General features: G+C 51.5%; 1 protein-coding gene across 2 annotated transcripts in view; it reads left to right on the forward strand.

The window, feature by feature from the left end:
* The first annotated feature begins 1,150 nt into the window (after positions 1–1,150).
* Positions 1,151–24,088, forward strand: part of AXDND1 (axonemal dynein light chain domain containing 1) — a 43,580-nt gene continuing 20,642 nt past the window's right edge. Inside the window, exons 1-13 of one of the 2 annotated variants that reach the window (XM_078869480.1) lie at positions 1,151–1,351; positions 3,041–3,142; positions 3,816–3,925; positions 4,635–4,692; positions 6,268–6,365; positions 6,548–6,604; positions 15,623–15,719; positions 16,656–16,777; positions 17,547–17,687; positions 18,998–19,102; positions 19,691–19,811; positions 20,843–20,944; positions 22,249–22,412. In XM_078869480.1, the coding sequence (XP_078725606.1) occupies positions 3,077–3,142; positions 3,816–3,925; positions 4,635–4,692; positions 6,268–6,365; positions 6,548–6,604; positions 15,623–15,719; positions 16,656–16,777; positions 17,547–17,687; positions 18,998–19,102; positions 19,691–19,811; positions 20,843–20,944; positions 22,249–22,412 (1,241 nt within the window). In that variant the 5' untranslated portion in view covers positions 1,151–1,351; positions 3,041–3,076. Of the gene's footprint in view, positions 1,352–1,874; positions 2,030–3,040; positions 3,143–3,815; positions 3,926–4,634; positions 4,693–6,267; positions 6,366–6,547; positions 6,605–15,622; positions 15,720–16,655; positions 16,778–17,546; positions 17,688–18,997; positions 19,103–19,690; positions 19,812–20,842; positions 20,945–22,248; positions 22,413–24,088 lie in introns of those variants that run through there. The other variant, XM_078869481.1, reaches the window with a different exon arrangement.

Genomic DNA, 24,088 nt, shown 5'->3' on the forward strand with positions numbered 1-24,088 from the left:
AAAGCGAGTGATACAGCGAGTGACACAGTGAGTGACACAGCGAGTGACACAGTGAGTGACACAGTGATTGACAAAGCGAGTGACACAGTGAGTGACAGCGAGTGACAGTGAGTGATACAGTGAGTGACACAGTGATTGACAAAGCGAGTGAAACAGTGAGTGACACAGCGAGTGACATAGCGAGTGACACAGCGAGTGACAAAGCGAGTGACACAGTGATTGACAAAGCGAGTGATACAGTGAGTGACAGTGATTGACAAAGCGAGTGACACAGTGGTGACAGTGAGTGATACAGTGAATGACACAGTGACACAGTGAGTGACATAGTGATACAGCGAGTGACACGGTGAGTGACACGGTGAGTGATTCAGTGAGTGGCACAGTGAGTGACACAGCGAGTGACACAGTGAGTGACAAAGCGAGTGATACAGTGAGTGACACAGCGAGTGACACAGCGAGTGACACAGTGAGTGACACAGCGAGTGACACTGAGTGACACAGTGATTGACAAAGCGAGTGACACAGTGAGTGACACAGTGAGTGATACAGTGAGTGACAAAGCGAGTGATACAGCGAGTGACACAGTGATTGACACAGCGAGTGACAGTGATTGACACAGCGAGTGACACAGTGAGTGACAAAGCGAGTGACACAGTGAGTGACAGTGACAAAGCGAGTGATACAGCGAGTGACAGTGATTGACACAGCGAGTGACACAGTGATTGACAAAGCGAGTGACAAAGTGAGTGACATAGTGAGTGATACAGTGAGTGACAAAGCGAGTGATACAGTGAGTGACACTGAGTGACTCGCCATTCCGGAAGGGCGCGGCACCCCCGCCGCACAACGAGAGCTTGCGTGATTTGCCAAACACGCGAAATGCGCCACATATTGGAAGCTAAACAGTTTAAGCCTGGATCGTGAGTGCATGGATGGGCGACCGTTATCTCGAAAGGGTCACATGAGCTGCGGAGGCTGCATTGAGGGCAGTGCAAAAAAAAATCTGTTTTACCGCACGCATATGGTTCACGCCTTTACAAACTGCTGACCAACGTGGTGAAGTATGGCCACACAACCCTCCCAAGCCGCAAATACAGCCAGCCGTGATGATTACACTCACACGTGGGCTCCCCGTGTCCACACGTTCACTCACTCACACGTGGCTCCCCGTGCGCACGCGGTCACTCACGGCTGGCCGGTCACGTGACGCGGCGTGGTGCTGGAGCCGTCACGTGACGCGGCGTGGTGCTGGGGGCGTCACGTGACGCGGCGTGGTGCAGGGGCCGTCACGTGACGGTTGTCAAGCACTCGCGTCCCATCGTCGCTCAGGGAAGCTCGCGGCCCAGACCCGGTGAGTTTCTCTCTAACAACAGCAGCAGCAGCATCAAACATTCACAATAACAACAACAGCAACAGCATCAAACATTCACAACAACAGCAGCAGCATCACACATTCACAATAACAACAACAACATTCTCTGCTGTTAACGTACAAAGCTACATCTACTGCTGGACTAGGCCCTTGCGGGTTGGTTTTGCTGCGATACATTTCCACACGACGATAAGCCGCTTTGTTGAGCTTTTGTCGTTTGTGGCCAGGTCGCTTCTAAAGAAACAAGTTACTACCTCAGTGGGCTTTATTAGGTGGTAAGGTAAAAAAGTAGTTTAATTGTATTTGTGTGTGTTTTAGTGATGTGTTTACCTTGCCTATACTTTGCATTCCTATCGTGTTTCTGGATTGTTTCTTGTCACGTTCTGACCTCGCCCCCACTGGGCATCTGTGCCAAAGAGCTTTATAGCTCATCGGATTCCTCCGGTATGAATATTCTGATGCTGGTGTCGTGAGTATGGAGCCCTGCTGGGGTGATTGAGGTGTCGCTCGCCGCTGTTGGTGGCCGTGGCCGCGAATCGAACCGAAGTGGCCGGGTCCGTAGCGCAGTGGCGCTCACCGCTGCGCCACCACGGGGGTCGATCTCGTCCCCGGCTGGAGTCCGTCGAGCCGAAGTTCCTCGATTTCACACCCAGCCTGGTCTGTACATCTGGCGAAAAAGAGCTTTGTAGATCATCGGGTTCTTGCAGTCGAAATAAAATGATTATGATTCTGGTGCCACGCTCGTGCAATAATCACCCTCGATCTCTGTTGATGTTTCTGTTAACTCTGTTTCACTCTGAATTTGACCGAGCCAACTCGTCTTGGTCAACTCTTGTGTTGGATATTAATTATATTTCATACGGATTATGTTTGTGTACTATTATCCATTTCTTCTGTAACGCAGCTGTTTGCGCTCAAGATTTATATTTAATCCATTGTACTTTTATATTATTGCTTTAGTAATTTTCTTTTTCCATGTCACGTGAGACTATCCTTGTCGCCTAAGTTCTCACCTGGTGGAACACCATAAACGTGAAAGTCGAACTTGTCACACTTTGAAATGGGAGCCACATGAGTGAAGGTGGTAATGTATTATTTAAAGACATCGTACGTTGGAAATCCACCCCTCCCCTTTGAAAAAATAAATTGTAAGAAAATCCCCCTGTCTTCAGACCTTCTTGTGCTTGGCCCTCTGTTGGTAAAGCACGAGAGATGTGGCCACATGTCACGATTCATCACTAAACTTGTGTTCATTTTAACACGTCGGCTTTCCTGACCAATATGCAAAATAGAGGTTTTGTTGTTGTTGTTAAATCGCGTAAATAAACGGTGTCGTTAAACCCGCCACCATCTGACACAGCCAATTAGTATGGTTTGTCACTTAAACAAAACATGGCAATTAGTTACGAGTTCAGCACACCGGTGTGTTGAAGAGTAAACCCACAATATTTTCAATTAAGTACTACGTTTCGCCGGTAATTATAACCAGCCTCATCAGGCGACAGCCATAATTATTTACGCGTTTGTGTCTGCATGTTAATATCAATTACCGCCAACCTTTAATGTTCGGTACTTGGAGACGTTAAATTACGCCATCCAGTGCCGTATAAGTTAAAGTGAGGGGATTTTGCTGTGCATAGAGAAACTGACCTTGGGAATTTCACACAGGTGGTGAAAAAGTTTGGCCAAGGTCGCAAGACAAAAATGTGTGCAGACCACATCCCGCTGGACCTGCTCTCTTCTCTCACCCCGGTCCGGGCAAAGATGGTGGTGACACAGCGACCATGCTTTGTTTTATCACTCTCAACACGGCGTTCATGCGCAGTACATTAGTTTGCAGCAAGTCTTCATACGTATTTTAACATCGTGTACAGCCCTTTTGTTAATCCATACTTGGAGAAGGGTCTCTGTACACACTGTGCAGACTGTGGGTGTGATTTGACCGTCTGGTCAGTGAGGGAATAGTAATGACATGGGAGTGTAGAATTATAGGACAACAATGGCTTCTGCTGCAATGTCCTCTGCTACCCACTACGGAGCAGCCTCTGGTCAAGCCTGGCAGGCATCTATCCAAGCACTAGTCAGGCTGCGGCCTGCTTAACTTTGGAGATCTGACAAAATGGGTTACATTCTGGTTGATTAGGTAATCTACCATTTCGTATCAATGGAGACGAATGCATCTATTTTATCCTTTTTAATCTAACCTTGATGTTTAAAATATTTAGTGTGCTTGACTACAGATTATATGTGTGTTTAGTTTATTGTCCTTCCCCTGTATCTCCGATTAGTGCGGTTGGCTATGTACGGTGCAAAGAAGTTCAACACATATATAGTATGCATGTGTATGGAAGTCTATGCATATACCAAATCTGCACCCTGTGGAGCAGATATATATGTCTATATGAACATGTCTGGAAATGAATGCTTATGTGTGTGTACGCAGACGCGTTCACATACATCACGTGCCTCCGACAACGTATGGCATTATCCGCAGCAACGGAGCAAGTTTACACATCTCACAGATCAACCTGTGTGTCTGACGGGAGCAGGGAGGTATGGCAGCACGTGGACACATGCACGGGCAGGATTGCACCACTCACTAAAACTGTTTGGATAAAAACCTTTTGTCCATGTTGAGGTAGGGGCTGCTGAAAGTGTATGAGCAAAATCGTGAATGAGAAGGGTTGTCATCTAATTATCCATGAAAATAACTTCTCATATCCATAACATTAATCGTAGATAATTAAATGATTACGATCCATAGCTCCCTATATGTTAAACATAATTTCCAGTAGGAAGGGGTGTAGTGTAGATGGATTCAGGTGTACAATCCACTGCTGGATGAGGACCTCCCCATGCCGTGTGAGTCGTGGAGGTTATGTGACCACACTTCACGCCAGTCAGTGCAGGTCAGATTTGGTGCAAAATCAGATATCTCTGTGAGCAGGACTCAGACTCTGCTGGGGAAACCGATCACATGCAGGAGTGGACTGGACATCGTTTGCCGGTGCTCATGCAAGATCTTCCCGCATGTGTTCAGCGTGAGCACGCTGAGTGTTACAAGTTAACGCACTTTACAGGCGTGACGTTGGTTTTGTGCAGCAACAGTGAACGTGGCCTTTACATGTAATTTTTGACTGAATGTCGGCTCGGAGATTGGAATTGTGCCCTGCGTTTGCGCGTGCGCATAAATGCGTGCAATTGTGCTTGCAATTGTGCGTGATAGCATACAACAGGCGTGATTTGTTTCGGCTGGGTGCAGAGATTTGGCGTTCCTTGAAGATGTGGGAGACGCTTGCGTCCGCAAAGTGGAGGGAGAGGTTGGTGTTTTTTTTTTCTTTGAACACAATTGCTGATCACACGTCCAATGGCCTAAAACGCCAAGTGGCCAACAACAAACAGCACTATCAAGGGTTTTAATATAAGAGAATGTCTTGAATTGAGCAATGTTATAAGGGCTTGGGAAAATAAATTATGGGAGAGATTTTTTAATGTCAAGCACCGTGAAGTGTTGTGATCGGCGGAGTGGCGGGTGAACACTGTGGATGAGACGAAACAGTCTGGCAGACTGAGTGCTCAACATGGGTAGAGGAAGCAACGATAGAAGAGTGACAAGTGGGTTCACTGACCACCTGCGAGCAAGTGACTGGAGTGAATCATTGAGTGTTGGATCATCGATCAACCTGATTGGATGTTAAACAAGATTAGTTGTGCCTGACAGTGAAGTCATGTCAGTATCATGGCTGTATTCCACTAGTTCCACTTAAATTTCGATTTAAAGCTTTCGTGACTGCAGGGATTCATCTTCTTGGTTCTTTCGGTAAAGTCACGTAGAAGAGAAGTAATAAAATAATAAAAATAAAACATAATAAAATAATTCTCACGACGTTTCGGCCACAACGCAAGCAGCCGTCCTCAGGTGAAGAGGACGGCTGCTTGCGTTGTGGCCGAAACGTCGTGAGAATTATTTTATTATGTTTTATTTTTATTATTTTATTACTTCCCTTCTATGTGACTACTGAAAGAACCAAGAAGATAGTTCCACTTAGCCATTCATCAGATGCATGTCTAGCACATTTATTCTTGCACTGCTAGTGGCTGTCGTTCCTGGTGTTTGGCTTTGCAGATTTCCCAGACTAAATAATTTGATCCAAATTTAAAAAAAGAGTCATGTTCGTTTCCCTGTTTAATGTTAAGCAGAAAAAAAAATCCAGTTTTCTTTCATATGCAAATACTGACATGTTTTTCACCAGGAGAGACATGACACTGGTTAATATTGTTATACAACATTGTCATCTGCTTCCAGTGCACCTAACCATGTCTTTGAATTGGTTTCAGATCTCAGCTCCATGAAGGAATGTGGGTAGCTTTCAATCTTACAAGTGGCCGTGTAAACTAAACACACGAAGGACCGTGGCAAATTTTAATGCAGTAAAGTGGAGAAATCAGCGATCCTTTTTTGTCGCAACTAAAATCAGATTCGGTTCCCCACTTTGCTCTTTAATGCTGAGATTACTCTGGCTTTTGGGTCCCTGGCCAGGTCTGCTCTTTCAAGGATCCCTGCACCCCTACTACACGAATCAGGGAGGAAAGTTTGCAGATGCAGTAGTTTAATCGTCGTTGCAAATTGTGATTGGATTTTTCCTTCATTCATCATACATTTTATTTACAGATCTCTTGGATGCATACAAATGTTAATGGTTGCGAGTAGGCTTGCCTCCACAGATAATATGATTCTCAGATATTAAGAATAGTTTTCTGTTGATTTAAAAATTGTGAGTGGGAATGATTCTGCCGGAAATGTTGATAAAATTGATGATGATCTTCTTGATCGCCGTACCGATTGTATGGATGTTAATAATATTTACACTGGTGATGGCGCTGGTGATGTTTAGGTGGCCCAGCCAAAGGAAGTGCTTTCAGAAACCTTCATCCCCGAGGAGTTCCACATCATTCAGAACCATGGCGTTGTGGGCCTGCAGCTTAAAGACTCGTGAGTTTGCGCATGCGTGTGTACCGTAAGATGTGTGACGGTAAAATTGTATCGGGAATATTGCCTGGATAGTTTCGCGATCTGCGCACATTGTATTGTGTCAGTGTTCATGTGGCTTATGTACGTATTGCCTTTGAAGTTGAGGATGGTTAACAGTGGATTTTGTGGGGGTGTTTTCGCAGGAAATACACCACATATCTAGAAGACGATGAGAAAAATATGCGAACTTTTCCATCGATGTGAGCTACAGCGCCTGCCTCCATCCATGAGATGTTCACATTCACAGGCATCACACTTCAGCCCATACAAATAATCCTGCTCCACTTCTTGCTCCCACACCTGTGTAATGCGAGCGTAAATGGGGTTGTTGCTGGCCTCTGGTCCAATCACGCGGCCCGGGGCATTGGGGGGCGGAGCCTGGTCTGCGGGGCGTGTGGGAGGGGACACCGTTCACCTCGGCTCCAATGGGAGGCGAGGTGAATGGGGGCGGAGCCAGCGGGGTTGTATGGGAAGGCCAGATCTGACGATCCGGGAGGTGGGAGTCAGGGTCACGTGGGGGTGAATGGATATAAGGGGGGAGCCCGGAAGAGATCGGGGCAGTCGGGGAAGTTAAGAGGCTGAGCCACGTTGGGTGGTGAGGAAAAGATCCGCGCCATCGGCCACGTGGCCGAAGGACCTCAGCACGCCGTCGGCCAGCGGTGTGCGGAGTGCGGGAATAGAGGAGCTAACGGAGGAGCGTGCGTGGCACGCGAGAGAGAGAGAGGGAGTGTGCGTAGCACGCGAGAGGGAGTGTGCGTAGCACGCGAGAGGGAGTGTGCGTGGCACGCGAGAGGGAGCGTGCGCGGAGCGTGCGCGGGGCATGCGCGAGACGACACTGGTCCGGGAGGAGGCCAGTGGGGTGCGGAGAAGAACCTGAATAAAAGACAAACGGAGACCAGCAGTGCCTGACGGAGTCTTTTATTACACTGGTGTCAGAAGTGGAACGAGATGTCAAAACATCTCAAGAAAAAGAATGTACCTGCACCATCTTCAGAAGACGAAGAGGACCTTCCTCCGGCGGTGGCGGTCCTGACCATGGAAGGCGTGGGCGAAGTGGTGGCGAGCGACACGACAGGAGTATAAGATGTCGTCGGGGCGGCCGGGCCGTCTGCGACGACGGGCGCCGAGGACGGCTGGCGACAAGTGGCAGTCCAGCTTGATTCGCTGCGGGCCGTTCTGCTGGATTTAGTCACCTTGGTCGCGCCAGCGACGATGCCAGATCGGCCACGCGGCAGGCCTTCAAGCGGGGAGCCTTCGGGTGGGGCCGAGCCGTCCGCCATTGGGGCCTCTGCGAGGCTTCCCGCCCTCTCCGACACGTGGCAGGACTGCGCCATCTTGGGTGTGGTCGCGGACGAATGGCGGGAAGCCGCCATCTTGTCGCCGCCGCGGCGGGAAGCCGCCATCTTGTCGCTGCCACGGCGGGAAGACGCCATCTTGTCGCCGCCACATGGGACGCCTGCATTGGAAGACAGCGGCTCGGGGACTCGCAGCCATCGCCTGACGACGATTAAAGCATTCTCATTTGGAGGAGATTGGAGCGCATTTGCGTGGCGTTTTGAGTCAGCCGTCCGATCCACCAAGTGGACAGATGCGGAGGCCTTGGAAGTTCTGCCGACGCTCCTGGACGACAAGTCTTTGAAATTCTTCCGCTCCATCAAGGCCGCGAAGAAGGCAACGCTGAAAGGGGCGTTCGACGAAATGGCGGAAGCGTACGAGCCTCGGGACGACGCACACCGCAGATTCGTCCAGAGGCAACGGGCACCGGAGGAATCGCCTGTGGCTTTCCGGGGCGCTGTGCTTGAGCTGGCCATGGCCGCGTATCCAGAGACAGAGCCCGACTTGTTGGAGCCCTTGATACTGGGTAAGATGTTGGAGCTGTCCAAGGAATTGGGCATTCCGATGCCGGTGTGCGGCCATTAGCAGCTGACCTCCCGGATAGCAGCCAAGTGCCTCGACGCGCAGTTGAACTTGCGCCATTGGGCATAGGTGACCGCCTGGACGGGGAGCCCGACCGTGGACTCCGTCAAAGGCCGTCTTCGTGCCGGACGAGAGGGGGCCTGGCGATCTCAGCTGAGGGATCGTCGAGATGGGGGGGGGGGGGGGGAGCCAGGCGGCGGGCCGACTCGTCGTGTTACCGCTGCGGGCGTCTTGGACACTTCGCGCGGGACTGTCGGAGTCGCCCTCACCCGCCTCTTCAGCCGGAGTCCCCGGCCAGGGACGCGACGTCAACGCTGGAGAGTCAACCGTGTCAGGCAAGTCGGTACGCATCAGACACCCGGCAAGGCCTGTCATCTCATGCATCACCGAGGGTATGCATTCCAGGGGCCTGTTCTAACGGGGGGACTCTAAGGGATCCGCGTCGCTCGCTCACACAGTGGCGGAAATTTGCACGGAGGGTGGTCGCAGCCGCGACTGGGTCGTCGACCGTGCCGGGTTCGATACAGGGGGTCGACGTGCGGATTTTGGTAGATTCGGGCGCGTCCGCAACTATCATCTCGGACGTGATATTCCATCTCCTGTCCATTCCGTCGTCGCGGGTAACGACCTGTTTACGATTCATGTGTTGCGGTGAACGGAGGGAGTATGGGCATCGTTGGTCAGGTGGAGGCGCGTATTTTGGTTGGGGGTGTGTCGGCTTCGGGGACGGTGTTAATCTCCAGGTCCCTCTCTGTGCCGTGTTTATTGGGGACCGATTTCCTGGCAAAGATGCCCATTCAGATAAGGGTTGATCAGAATTGTATTGAGTTACCGGCGGGCCAGAAGATTTTCTTTTTGCCGTCGCCGTGGGGCCAGTCCGCTCCGGACCGCCAGGTGCAGGCGCTATCCGATGTTTCGGTCGACATTCCACCTGGCTCGCAGATGCTTATCCCACTGCGTTATCGGAAGCCCGTGCCTGGGGTCGAGGGGGCGGCGGGGGTGTTGTTGTTGCCGTCCAACGCGGTTACGGATGGCCTGGCGCTGGTCGGGGCACGGACAATTGTTTGGCCGGGTCAGCCTCCGTTTTTGCAAGTGTTGAATGGAGGCGCGTACATTGTCGTCGTGCCGGCCGGAACGGTTTTGGTACATGCTACGACCGCCTTCACGGCCCATGACGATCCTGCCCACCGGGGCCTCGTAGGGGGGGTTTCGGCCTCGACGGCGCAGGACGATCGATGGATCGCCGGGTTGTGCCAAGAAAATGCGTCCTTGACTACGGACCAGCGGTCCGCGCTTCGCGCGCTGTTGGAGAAATATTCTGATGTCTTTAGTAAAGACGATTTCGATCTGGGACGCACCTCGTTGCTCTCCCACCATATTAATACCGGGGATGCTGCTCCCATTCGGATGAATCCACATCGGTTGAGCCTGGCGGAGAGGGATCATGTACGCGGCGCGGTGGATGATATGCTAGCCGCTGACATTATCTTTCCGTCCAACAGCCCGTGGGGCGCTCCGGTGGTCCTGGTAAAAAAAAAGAATGGTAATTTACGGTTTTGTGTCGATTTTCAGAGGTTAAACAAGTGTCGGTTGCGGACGCTTACCCCCTGCCGCATATGGATGATTCCCTCGATGCCTTGTCTGGGGCGAAATTTTTTCCACTCTTAACCTCTCTTCGGGGTTCTAGCAGCTCCCCCTGGATGAGTCCTCGAGGGAAAAGACGGCTTTCCATATGCCGCAGGGCCTGTTTCAGTTTAATTGTCTTCCCATGGGGTTGAACGCCGCCCCTGCTACGTTCCAGAGGTTGATGGAACTCGTGTTGACCGGTCTGCAGTGGGACACGTGCTTGATATATTTGGATGATGTTATTGTGTTTAGCCGTACGTTTGAGGAGTATCTTCAGAGATTGGATGCTGTTTTTGCTAGGGTGCGTTCCGCCAATTTGAAATTTAAGCCCAAGAAGTGTCACCTTTTGCAACGATCCGTGCGCTATTTGGGCCACATAGTCAGCTCTGACGGTGTGGCCACGGACCCGGAGAAAACGGCGTGCGTCCGGGACTGGCCGATTCTGGCCACGGTGGGTGATGTGCGTCGTTTTGTCGGGTTCGCTTCCTATTATCGCAGGTTCGTTCCAAATTTTGCCACGATCGCTAGGCCGTTGCACCTCCTTACGGCAAAGGACCGGAGGTTCAGCTGGGGGCCGGCTGAGGAGGCGGCGTTTCATGGCCTACGCGATCGCTTGGCGTCAGCGCCGACGCTGGACTACCATGATTTCACTCTGCCTTTTATTCTGGATACCGACGCTAGTGACACGGGGATTGGGGCCGTCCTATCGCAGTTTAATGGTGGCGTCGAGCGCGTGGTGGCTTACGGGAGCATAGTTTTATCTCCGGCGGAGACCCGCTACCGGCCAATTGGCGCGATGGTTGGAAACTTTGCAGGAATTTTCGTTTGAGATTCAATATCGTAAGGGGTCGCGTCACGCAAACGCGGACGCGCTCTCCCGATTGCCACAGGGATCCCCCTGCGCCTGTGCCTCTTGCACGAATAGGTGCACGCGGGTTCCACAGCCCCCGCATCCTCTCGTGTCCGCTGTGGAGATGCCCGGGGCTTCCACGTGTCCGGAACTGGACGACGGGGTTTTGAATTTGCCGCGTTCCGTGTGGATTCGAGAGCAATTGCTCGATGATTCGCTGGGGGCCTTACGGAGTCGGGCTGCAAAGGAGAGGGGATATCCGTCGTCCGATGGGACGCCGGTAGCGGCTCTCCGTGACGGCTTGTTGATGTGGAGGGAAGGCTTGCACGATCGCTGGCGTCTTGTTGTGCCGTCGTCGTTGCGATATGAGTTGATTCGGATTCTGCACGCTGAGAAGTTGTTACATCTCGGGGTGCAGAAAACCTTGTTGACGTTACAGTGGGATTATTTTTGGCACGGCATGACGACTGATGTCGTCGGGCATATTCGGGTGTGCTCCGACTATGCCCGGCGGAAGCCGCCTAAGCAACCGTATGTTCCCCCAGTGCAGTCGATACAAGTGTCGCGGGTTAACGAGTTGGTGGCGTTGGATATTCTGGGGCCCTTTCCCCCGTCCGCTCGGGGGAACAAATTTTTATTGGTCGGGGTAGAATATCTTTCCCACTGGCCGATGGCCTGGCCCTTGCCCGACCAGTCGGCGGCCGTCTATCACGGCGGCATTTCTGTTCGGATATGGGATGGACAAGGGGGCGCCGGAAAGGTTGCTTACAGACCAAGGGCGAAATTTTTCTTCCAACCTATTGAGGGATGTGTGCGACGCACTGGGGACTAAGAAGGTTCGGACGTCTCCGTACCATCCACAAACTGATGGGATGGTTGAACGGTTGAACCGGACCCTGTCGGCCATGCTCTATCATACGGTTAGCGAGAAGCAGGCCGATTGGGATTTGCATATCCCTGGGGTGCTCTCCGCTTACCGGATGGCGCCGCATGCGTCAACAGGGTACTCACCCTTCTTTTTGATGTACGGCCGCGAGAATGTGCCGCTGGTGGAAGTGCAACTTGGCACGCGGGCGAGGGGTCCTGTTAAGCCCTTCCCCGAGTATATTCGTGACGCCGCTCGGTGCGTGGCGGAGGCGCGGAAGGAGGCCCGATTGGCTACGGCCAGGACCCAGGCCCGGAACGAACGTTGCGCCCGGCGCTCTCATTGTGGGTCCCCCTGGCGAGTGGGGGACATGGCCTGGCTCCACTGCCCACATGTACCGGTGGGGACCTCCCCTAAGTTGCACAAACCCTGGTAGGGGCCGGTTGTGCTTATTGAGGTCCCTAGCCCGCAGTCCGCGCGCGCTCGGGTCGGATCGCGGCGTTGGTACGTTCACACGTCCCGATTGAAACCCTACCTGGCCCTGCGAGTGGACGCGTCATCTCCTAACGTTGCCTTGCCGGTGTCTGTCGCGTCCGACGCGCCACTTACTTTGCCTGTTCAACCTGCAAGTGCGCCTGTCGTGCCTCCTGTAGAGGGGCCGGCTGTGATCCTGCCAGACACAGGGATTCCTGCACCGGGTGGGCCTACCACGGCGACGGGGACACTTGGCCCCGCTGCCCCTCCAACCCCGCCGCGGTTGTAGTTACAGGGGGCCCCGACTACGGACCTCTCTGGGGAACGAGGTGCTGGGACGGACAGGCCTCCACCAGCGGCGGATGGTTCCGGTTCCGCCGCTCCTAAAACCCTGTCGGGATTGCAACATCTCTCGTGAAGGACGGGCTGGCGACCCGCACTCGTTCCAAATCCCTTCCCTTTCGTTAAGTGTGTTGTTGTTATACTCTCCGTTGTGTCTGGTGATTCCTGATTGTGATGCTGTCGCTCGCATTATTTTGTCCTGTTGCAGCCGGGACGGCTGGCTTTTCATCAGGGGGGAGGGGTCATGTAATGCGAGCGTAAATGGGGTTGTTGCTGGCCTCTGGTCCAATCACGCGGCCCGGGGCATTGGGGGGCGGAGCCTGGTCTGCGGGGCGTGTGGGAGGGGCCACCGTTCACCTCGGCTCCAATGGGAGGCGAGGTGAATGGGGGCGGAGCCAGCGGGGTTGTATGGGAAGGCCGGTTCTGACAATCCAGGAGGCGGGAGTCAGGGTCAAGGGGGGAATGGATATAAGGGGGGAGCCCGGAAGAGATCGGGCAGTCGGGGAAGTTAAGAGGCTGAGCCACGTTGGGTGGTGAGGAAAAGATCCGCGCCATCGGCCACGTGGCCGAAGGACCTCAGCACGCCGTCGGCCAGCGGTGTGCGGAGTGCGGGAATAGAGGAGCTAACGGAGGAGCGTGCGTGGCACGCGAGAGAGAGAGAGAGAGCGTGTATGGCACGCGAGAGGGAGTGTGCGTGGCACGCGAGAGGGAGCGTGCGCGGAGCGTGCGCGGGGCGTGCGCGAGACGACACTGGTCCGGGAGGAGGCCAGTGGGGTGCGGAGAAGAACCTGAATAAAAGACAAACGGAGACCAGCAGTGCCTGACGGAGTCTTTGATTACACCTGCATGGATTAATATACAATACAATGTGGATTTGTATAGCATTTTCATGAAAATGCATCTCAAGACTGTATAGAAACCCTGGGTATAATGTTTTAGGGAGACAGGCATGCAGTAATAATGCACGCTTACATGCATAGGCATGTTTTCTATGTAATTGTCTTGTATTTTTTGTTTATATACTTTTAAGTAAACACTACCAAAGTAAAGTTGATAAGACAGCTTAGCATGGGCGAGCGTGGATCGTGCCTGCGTGCATGCACTGTATCTGTTGTTAAGCTTGGGTATCTGCAGAGTTCTTATCTGTGTGGGTATCTGCAGAGTTATTATCTGCAGGGGTATAAGGATGTGATTGTTGGAACAAATGAACCACAAAAACGACACCATCTCCATTATTAACACTTTCCTATAACAGGAAGAAATATACCAAAGTAGACTAACATTTTATCACATCGACTGTTCAAGTAGGCGAGGTTGGGAAGGGCACGCAGCTAGGAGGGATGATGGCCGGTGGCCAAGGCTAAGGAGTGGTAACCAAAGAAGGAGAATACACCTAAACCTACGCCACTGCAGGTGCTAGATGGATTGTTGTATCACAAGACTGTGAGAGACGGTGACAGTTTGGGGAGGCATGCGTGTGCAGTTTGGTGAACGTTCTGCGACTCTTGTATCGTGTGTGTGCTGTATGTGTGCTTGTGCTAGTGTTTATGCTACGTGTATGTATGTATGTTGAACTTCTTTTGCAAAGTATTAGCCAACCGTGCTCTTCGGAGGTGCAAATGTACATGTGTGGTGTGGGGAGACAAAGGCGGTAGGGCAATGGCGCTGGCCACCCACCCCCGTGTATGCCATGCTGGCCTTCATAGGTGTTTGCTTATACCACTTGCTCAAACAGTCTGTTAAGGCTATACGGGGGATCTTTGTCTTTGTGCTGCATGTGTAGGGAGAGGTGGCCCAGTAGTTAGTACTGCACTACGAACCCAGCGACCAGAGTTCGATTCCTGCTCACGGCCAACACCAGTGGCAATTATTTGAACAAGTCGTGGACCTCCACTAGGTCAACTCATCCTAAAATCAGTACCCAGTGCAAGGTGTAAACATCACCACTCGGGATACAAAGGCAATACTGGCCACACTCCCCCTCATGTGCTGTGCTGGCCTTCAAAAGTCCTCGTTAACAGTACTTATTCTAGATTTGAAGCTTTCGTGACTGCAATAATTCATACTCTTAGGTTTTTTCGGTAAAGTCACGTAGGTAAAAAATAAAAATCACACATACAGCACAGAGACACAAAAATGCATGCACATAGCAACATCGACCCCCTACTGCAAACACTTGGCAGGACCCTCCTGAAAACGAGTGCTTATTAAGGCTATACAGGAAATGTGTCTTTGTGCTGTACGTGTGATTGCGTTTGTGTGCTGTGTGTATGTGTAGTGTGTGCACTGCTCGTGTGTTTGTGGTGCTGTGTATATTGTCCCGTGTGTGCACTGCTCGTGTGTGTAGTGAGTCCAACTGAGTCGCAGACGTTATCTTGGGAGCAACACTATTTATTCACATACAATACGTAACATAACAAATGTACGTATGCCCATCTAACCACGCTACGGCAGAATTAGACACGGTTCGCTATGGGTCCCGGACCGCGTGGCTAGAGGCTTCTCCCCGACGTGGATCTTCGTAACACCAGCACACAAAGAACCTCACGCTCCTCACGGAGCTCTCGTTAAATGCCCCCGGGGCCCGGGCTGGGGCAGGCTCTGCCCTTAGCCCCGCCCACCTTCCAGGCTTCTCGAGCTCCCTCTCGAATGTTCCCGAGAGCTCTTCGGGACCACGTGACCGCCCCTTGGCCCCCGTCCACCGGTGGCCCCCCTCCAGCATCGTCCGGTCACGTGACAACAGGTTAGCCAGAGTATCATGCCCCAGGGTAACCCTGGCTGGCTGACGCTCGCTCTCGCTCCCTCACCGGGAGCCACCACCGCACACTGCTTGCGGTGCCTCCGCGTTAACCAGTGCTCACCCAACCACCGCTAGTGTTGGTACTGCAGCCCGCAACCCGGGCTGCCCGCAATGACCACATTACCGGCTGTGACTTCGCAAGTCCCGTCACCACACAGTGACAAGTACAGTCACTACATGTGTTTGTGGTTCTGTGTGTTCTGTGCGTATGGTGCGGTGTGTGCACTGCACGTGTTTGTGGTGCTGTGTGTGCACTGCTCGTGTGTTTGTGGTGCTGTGTGTGCTGTGCGTATGGTGTGGTGTGTGCACTGCTCATGTGTTTGTGCTGCTGTGTGTGCGCGCAGGCGTCCGATGGCACGCAATGAGGTGGTGGAGCTGACTCGCGTGCTGGATACGTGGCTGGAAAAGCTGGGACCCATGGAGATAGAAGGTCCCACACCTGTGAGTGAGCCTCGGGGTGAAGATGGTGCTGCTCCCTGTGCAATTGTCTTCATGTGTACATTTGTGTTTATACGTTTGATAAGCCATTTATTGACATTTATTATTAGTGCACTGAGTCTCAAGACTCGTTTTCAGGAGGGTCCTGCCAAGTGTTTGCAGTAGGGGGTCGATGTTGCTCTGTGTATGCATTTTTGGCTAATGGGAGGAAACCGGAGAAGCCAGAGGATACCCATGTAGAACAGGGGAGAACATACAAATGTAGTGGATTCACGGAGAGTGGAGACGACTTGTATAGGCAACACGCTTATTCCAATAACGGTAACAATATCAGTCTTCCACAAAGGGCAGCGGCCCTTTTACCTACTGCCTGGGGAGGTACGGCAGCGGGTCTAGGGGTCCCAGGGTCCTAGGCTAGCTGGTCTTCTGGCTTTGGTCTTCAAACTGGCCCCGGACCCGTCCAGAGAGTTCCAGGGGGGGTCTCGGGTGATCCTAGAACACCCCACAGCCCCCCCCCCCCCCTGCTTTGGGGCTGGGGAATGTAGCGACCCTCATGCCGGTCCAAGTTACTGCCTCTGGTGGGCCCTGTCTGCTACTGCAGGTAGCCCATTTACAGTGCGACACAAACTCCATTCAGAAAGGCGCCCAAGTCGGGCACCAATCCCAGGCCCTTCTTTCTGTGAGGCACGAGTGTTACCACCAACACATTTCTTCCTAGTCTTTCTTTCGTGATAAATATTGGTGTCATTCGGGACCTTGGCAACCACACTAGCTTGCAAACACCCAGCGCTGTCCTATGACCTCAACCAGCTCTTAGCACTCATTTTCTGGAGTGCACCAAGCCTGAGACAGGCATGTGAGTGAGATTCCACCTCGAAGTGGCAGTGAATTGCAGCTGTTGTCATGCGTCTGCTGTTGTCATAATTTGCGTGCATATAGATTCACTCCTTGCTGCAGCTGGTGCAACAGGAACAATGCATATACAACGCGGTTTTCCACGAGGTCATCCGGCAGGTCAGCGTGCAGTGCACGGAGAGGGGACAGCTGCTGGCCAAACTGAGGTGTGTGTGTGAATGTGATTGTTTATTAGCATGGTAGGGAGCGGTAGTGTAGTGGTTAGCGCGCCATGCTACAAACCCGGCGATCGAGTTTTATTCCCGATCACGGCCAACACCAGTGACGATTATCTGAACCGGTCCTGGGCCTCCCCGAGGTCTACTCAGCCTCATGAGTACCTGGTGTGATGTGTAACATCGCCACACGGGAGACAAAGGCGGCTGGGCGTGGTGTTGGCCACCCACCCCCACATGTGCCATCCAGGCCTTCATAGGTGCTCACTAACAGGACTTGCCCCAACAGTCTGTTAAGGCTATACGGGGGATCTTTGTCCTTGTTCATTAGCATCATCAACCCCAACTCAAACCCCGAAAATGCATTCCAATGTCACGATTCTTTGTCACAATTTGATTCATGATTAATGTGTCATCTCCTTTGTTCTGTCTTGTCATATGTTCTGCTTTGCTCCTACTGTTTTGTCAATTCTGTTCGTCTATAGGTATAATTAATTTGTCTCTCTGCCCTTTTGTGTCCGTTTCATTTACCATCGTTCTCTGTGGTGTTCACTCTCTCTTGTCTCACTGTACACGGCGTTTCCGCACAGTCTGTAATAACCACTGTGTATAGTGGTTATCCATCCATTAGGCTTACCCAAGGCTCTGTTCTGCCGAGAAAGGGAGTTAAGTTACCTGCCGGTTCAATATAGTATCTTAGGACGCAGTTGTACGTAGATGCCGCATGCACCCACATTGTGCTGTGTTGGTGTTTGGGCAGGGAGCGATACTCGTCCCTTCTGAGCCGCGTGCCAGTGCTGGTTGCCGGGCTGCACGGGGATGTCCTGGCAACTAGAGCCCAGCACCGCCGCCTCATGGAGCAGCTCACAGCCTTCCAGACGTCTGTCAACCGGATGGCCAGGTCACATGGAGTCTCAACAATAAACAGTGTCACCACCACACGGCTTGAACACCACAGTGCTTACACAGCACAACCTCACCACTACACAGCCTCTACACCACACAGTTTCACCGCCATATGGGCTTGGCGCCACACGGGCTGAACGCCACGCAGCGCACACACCACACACCCCACACCCTCAACGCCACACGACCTGAACGTCACATGGCCTGAACGTCACAAGGTTTTAACACAACTCAGCGCGTACACCACATCGCCTCACCGCCACACAGCCTCACCACCACGCGGCCTCGATGCCACACAGTGCATACACCACATATACACTAAAGACGTCACACCACATATACTCTAAACCCCATTTACCATGCACACCATAAACACCATTTACCAGATACACCCTTAAAAACCTTTCCATGCTTCTCTGCACACTTTAAATCTTTTGAAAACAGATGCATGCTTGGCTTTACACTGAGACACACAAACAGCAACACATGACTCAGAGAACATTTGCAAAATATAAACAATATTAACTGTTAAGAAACGTATGTGGGCTTGGGCAGGACACATCGCTCGGTACAAAGGACAATGGCCATTGGTCAGGACTAATGGCGGAGTGGCATCCAATCCTTCTTTCGTGTAGCTGATGCAGATGCAGAGCAACAACTACAATTTCACATTTAGGTCAAGCCAAATAACCGCGGCGTAAGTAGCCAACCGTGCTGATCAAGGACATTAAAGGAAACACAAAAATGTGAAAATGCCCACTGTGGAGATGGAGCATCAACTCGTGTGCAGGAGCTGATTGTTGCATCACAAGACTGGGCAATTGTGAAAGCTTGGGGGGAGGCCTTTATCCAGCAGTGGAAAGATAATGGCTGCTGATGATGATAGTGCCACAAATGAACCACAATACCTTGCTGATCTCGTCATGGAGCATAAACCATCACACAAACTCCGGTCACCCTCGCAGTGGCTTTTGGCTAACCATCGAACACAGATGGTCGCTGTATTGCATGCTTTCAGATGCGCTTCTGCGGCCATCTGGAACACTCTTCATTCCAATATTAGGAAGACACTGGAGTGATGCACTTTATAATCTAGATTGAAAACTAATTTTTGAAAACTGATTTTTGTGTTTAGTTTGTTGTCCTTCCCCCGCACCTATGTACAGTTGAAAAGAAGTTCAGTGTACATATTTACGTACGTGCAAGCCTGCTGGTGACACCCTGGCCAATAAGGTGCCACACTAACAACAGTAGCCTTGTGGTTCTGCTTGTGCTCAGATATAATTTCTTTGCTTCTGAGTGCAGCGAGCTGAGCTCTGTGCGAGAGCGGGACGGCCAGGTGAGCGCACAGGCCCAGAGGGAGAGAGAAGACCTCAAACGTGTGCTGGACGAAAGCAGACGGAATGCCAAGTGAGGCCGCAAACGTGCAAACACACGCACAGTCATACCCGTCCACACACTCACACACTCGCAATTACATGCATTGTACATGCAAAGACACATTTATGCACCTAAGCAGATGAACCAAATTGCTGAAATGTATCCAACCTCATTACATCTTGGAATCTAAGCAGGGCTGAGCCGGGCGGTGTTGGCTACATACAACTATGATCCAGCACTTTAGAGGCAGCGAGGGTTGTTGGGCGTCGAGGAGCCATACCCCTGGCTCGCCAGCAGAATGTTTCCATCTGTACGGGGATAGAATGTTGTCGCCTTGTGCACGCAGTTATTCTCCGAGTGCTCCGTTTTCCTTCCCCATCACTCGTCATTAATAGGCTGAAAATATATTAAAATAAAAATTCAATGCAGGCCCCTCCTGAAAAGAGTGCCTCAACTGCACGTGGCTCTCCTGGATAAATAAGTAATAATGTAAACGTTCATGGTGCTTGGGCTGTTTGATAGTGCCTGCATCCTCATCTAAACTCACTGCACTCCATACAATGTGTACGCCATGTACCGTGCGCGAGTGGTGCTTCGCATCACTGTGTCTCCATACAGCCTGCTGGAGGAGTACCACAGTGTGTATGGCCTGCACCGACACCGGCTGGAGAGCAGCATGGGTGTCTTGCAGCGAGAGAGGGATGGCTGGGCCTCCGCTGCGTTGGCTCTGGCATCCCAGGTGTGTGGGTGTGGATGTGTGCTCAAGCGTGGCTGTTGTGAGCAGGGATCAACCTGATGGCCATGGTTCAGCGGGAGTCATTAAAGTCAAGTTGTTCTTCACTGTACCTTCATCATCAACAGCCACTGCCTTTTCGCTGCCGGATTAAGGTCTCCCTGTGCTTGTCACCATTTAGTCGGTCCTGCGATGCCACATTCGCTGTCAAGTGTGAACTGATCTCATGGCTCGATGTTCATGGTGGGCATCCTCTTGCGCACATTTTCTTCTAAGCTGCCATTCCTTCACCAGTGTCATCCATCGGCCATCGTCCTTTCCGGCAATGCGTTCCACCCAAATCAACTTTCTCTCTTTACAGTCAATTACATCTCTGATGTGTTTGTTTGTTCACTGGTCTGTGTGCTCCTCTTTCTGTAACTAAAAGCAAAATACCAATGTGCCTAAATAAGAATGGTTTTGGTCACTGTCTGTCTGTTACTTGCCATGTCATTTAGATTTGGACACACTGACAAAAGAAATGTAATATGCTGAAGAGTGTACATACAACTGCACCTCCGATTAGCACAGTTGGCTATGTACGGTGCAAAAGAAGTTCAGCATACATTGAGAGGTGCACTCTTGGAATTACACAAAGAGGCAGAAGGAGGAACACATGGATTAGAAAACATACACATGTGGGCATGGGCAGGGAACGTTACCCAGTCGGGATGATGAACGGTGCACCGACAGCCAAAGGAGAAAACATGCCTGAAAGTACGTCTACCGTGGAGTTGGAGCGATGACATATCTTAGTGTGCAGGAGCTAGATGTATTGGTTCATTGCGAAACTTTTTGAGGGATGGTGACGGCTTGAGGGGCCCTTTGTACAGCAGTGGATAGATGTTACTTGGTGGTGATGATGAAACATTTTACTTAGTGGGTGGCAGAAGTTTACGGACTTCGCAAAAATATTTTACGAGACATTTTATGGCAGAGTGTGGAAATAATTCTTCACACCCTTCTGCTCACCCCCCCCACCCATCTCAACCCGTCAGCTGACGGAGGAGCGTTCCATCGTGAATGCGCGCCGCCTGCGTGGACATTCTCAAGCCTGGGCCAACGTTGCACAGCAGCACTTGCTGCTGCTCAGCAATCGGGTAGCTGCGTATATGGCAGCCGCTTCCCCATGTGGGTGCATGGTCACGAGGGGGGAGTGGTCGTGTACCGGTTAGCGCGCTGCGCTATGAACCTGGCGACCTGAGTTCGAGTCCTGCTCGCGGCCAACACCAGTAACGATTATCTAAACCGGTCCCGGGCCTCCCCTTGGCCGACTCAGCCTCAAATGATTACCTGGTACGGTGTGTAAATATCACCACTGGGGAGACAAAGGCAGCCGGGCATGATGCTGGCCACCCACCCCCTCGTGTGTCATGCTGGCCTTCATAGATGCTCACTAACATCACTTGCCCCAACAGTCTGTGAAGGCTATAAGGGGGATCATTGTCTTTGTCTTGCTCACATTCATCTTTGTGCATTTGTGCGTTCACCGTACCTATGCATGTGAGTGTGTGTGTTAATGCTTAATAAAAATCTAAATGTCATTGTGGCCACAGTCCTTAATGCCACCTGTGGTGGTTGGAGGCCCGAACTACACCAGATGTAGCCTCTCCTTCGTGTTTGTGGGTGCCGTTCACTCTTGAGAGGCTCATCTGCTTTTAATAATAAAAAAATACCCAGGGTCTAACTTTACAGATTACCCAGGATCTAACGCAGGGTTTAACATACACCTAACACATGGGTACATTTGCACCAGCTTGCATACAAACGTGCTCTACACTGGTAAACGTGTTTGGATCTCTTGAAAATGAATGGGCCGTATAAATTCACTTTTATTCACCAGTCAGGATCCTTGGAAAGCCAACATCGGTACATGGCAAGTTCCGTCTGCCTGACTGCTCCCTATCGGCTCAGCCTTTCCAAAGCTTGGCAGGAAAATTCATCCTCACCCCCAGCAAAACAATCGAGGCCTGCACCACACAATGCAATTCAAATTCAAACCACAATTCAATGCTGGCTTCTAGGTGTTTGCTATTTTTAGTAACTCTTAAGCTAAAATCCTATAATGGTGTTTTCATATATGTGCATATATTCATGAGGGTCTACGTCATGGGACCTCATTTGCCAGTACCAAAATATGATAATAGGTTTTCCCCTTTTTCCTGGCGTAAAAAAATGGAAAACCTATTATTCATGAGTGCTTAAACGTATTGCATTCATATAAGTACACCCGTATGCCCTCTTGGGTATGTGGTGTCATCATTTTCATCATATAATGTATTTAAATATGTAGCACCACTCACAAAGCTACGCAATCACTGTGTGTGTATGGAGCACATAAGCGTTTGTGTAGAATGCACGTGCGCTTGTGTTGGAGTGACGGTGTGTGACGGTGTGTGTGCAGGATGACAGTGTGGTGGCGGAGGTAGGCTCGCTGGTGAGCAGCTGGGCTGAGAAGGCAGCTCGCTTGGACAGAGCCTGCCTTCAGGCTGAGGCCAGTACGGCGGCCAGACTTCAACAGGCTCATTTCGGCCTCCAACGCTGGGTCACGCGTACTACAATCATAACGTAACGCATGCCAATGCACATCGACTATCAACATGCTCACTCTCGTGGAGTTTGTGCGCTCGTTGACATTTTTCAAAATAGGTGACGACCACAAATATATTACCAATGAAGTCTTGAGTAGCGGATTTCATTATAATCAACGCAGGTCTGTATGTACCTATTTATGCTGAGGAGGCTTGCTGACAGATCACGGGCAGTCGCCCTCCACTATAACGGAGGCCAGAGGAGCGACGCTCACAACAACGAGCGAAGTTCTGGGCAGCTAAAATGCAGTAAGTTGGCACAGTAGGGGGTCACAGGTGGTACATCTGCCAGTCATCTCAGTCTACCCATGGCACCTGGGTCTGTCCCGTGACCTGTCAGCAAGCCTTCGACACTTCATGTGGCCTCAAAGTGCACCTGGCCTGGCACAGGCACCGTGGTGAAGTCACCGCCACTTAGTGGTGAATGGCGGGTGTTATGTATGTAGAACCTCTTTCACACTGTACGTATCCAACCATGCTCATCACAGGTGCGGATGGTCTGATCAGGGGAGTCCTTGCTTTGGGCTTCACCTTGCCCACCTGGCCTCCTTCCCCATCCTATGCGTATGTACATTGTCAGTAGACCCCCCATAAGCAATTGTACGCATTTGGGTTAATCCCCCCTCCCTCATCCATGAGTATGTACTAAATGGATGGCCCCCATTCACTTGCCATTGTTGTGGCAAGGATTACCACTCAATGATTGGCCTATTAAGTCATTATAGGTGCTGCAAAACCGACAGCTGACCTCGTAAGGCGCAAAAATATTTTTTCTCGAGACACACGGGCCTATTAATTGATTGACTGTCAAGTATAATTTGTTTGTCTCTCATTGGCCTTGCAGGCCATATCAGCCAAAAATGTTTGTTCGTGAACGACACTCGTCCAAACGGTCTATAAAGGCAATACCGGGGATCACTTCAATGAATGAAATTGCATTTGTGTAGTGTCATTGATGACGGCACTATAGTGTAGCGACAGTACCGTGTGAGTGGTATTGTATGGGCGGAGCCTCTCCCTGGCACCTGATGGGCATACCAGGGGAGAGGCTGAGTAAACACGAGGGGGCACGTGACCGGATGAGGTAGTAACGAGGACCAGGATGAGGGTGAGAGGAACACGTGATGTGGGTCCTGAACTCTCACGAAGGATCTGGAAAAGGGGCGTGGCCAAGGGCGGAGCCTGGCCACGCCGCAGGGATAAAAGCCGAGCCCCAGGGGGGACCGGGGTTGGTCCTGGCTGGGAAGAAACCTCCTTCATCGTGGTCTTTGGTCTCCGGGCGTCGCACACGTGGCCTAGGCAGCGTGTTGGCTGTCCTGGTCCGATTTAGTACTTGTCCCATCCAGAGTGCAAATAGCCATCTCCCCCCAAGTTAAGTATAGGAATGGTGGGTTACCACCCTATGTCGTTATCCCGTTAGCATTAAGAGTTTATGTGATGTTAGTTAATAAAACGTGTTGCCTCCAAGTGCTAGTGTGCACCTCGATTGAACCCATTACATTTATATTGGGCTTGTGTATCGCAAAACGAAACATCTCACGTTGCAGAGCCGCCTATCAGCAGTTGACCCCATGCGACACGTGGTGACTAAGTACCTGGCCTGGCGATGGGCATGAGTCTGAGAGTAGGGGGTCATGATTGCTATGTGAGTAA

Source organism: Lampetra fluviatilis, chromosome 28 (assembly GCF_964198595.1).
Source record: "Lampetra fluviatilis chromosome 28, kcLamFluv1.1, whole genome shotgun sequence".
Classification (NCBI taxonomy): Eukaryota; Metazoa; Chordata; class Hyperoartia; order Petromyzontiformes; family Petromyzontidae; genus Lampetra; species Lampetra fluviatilis.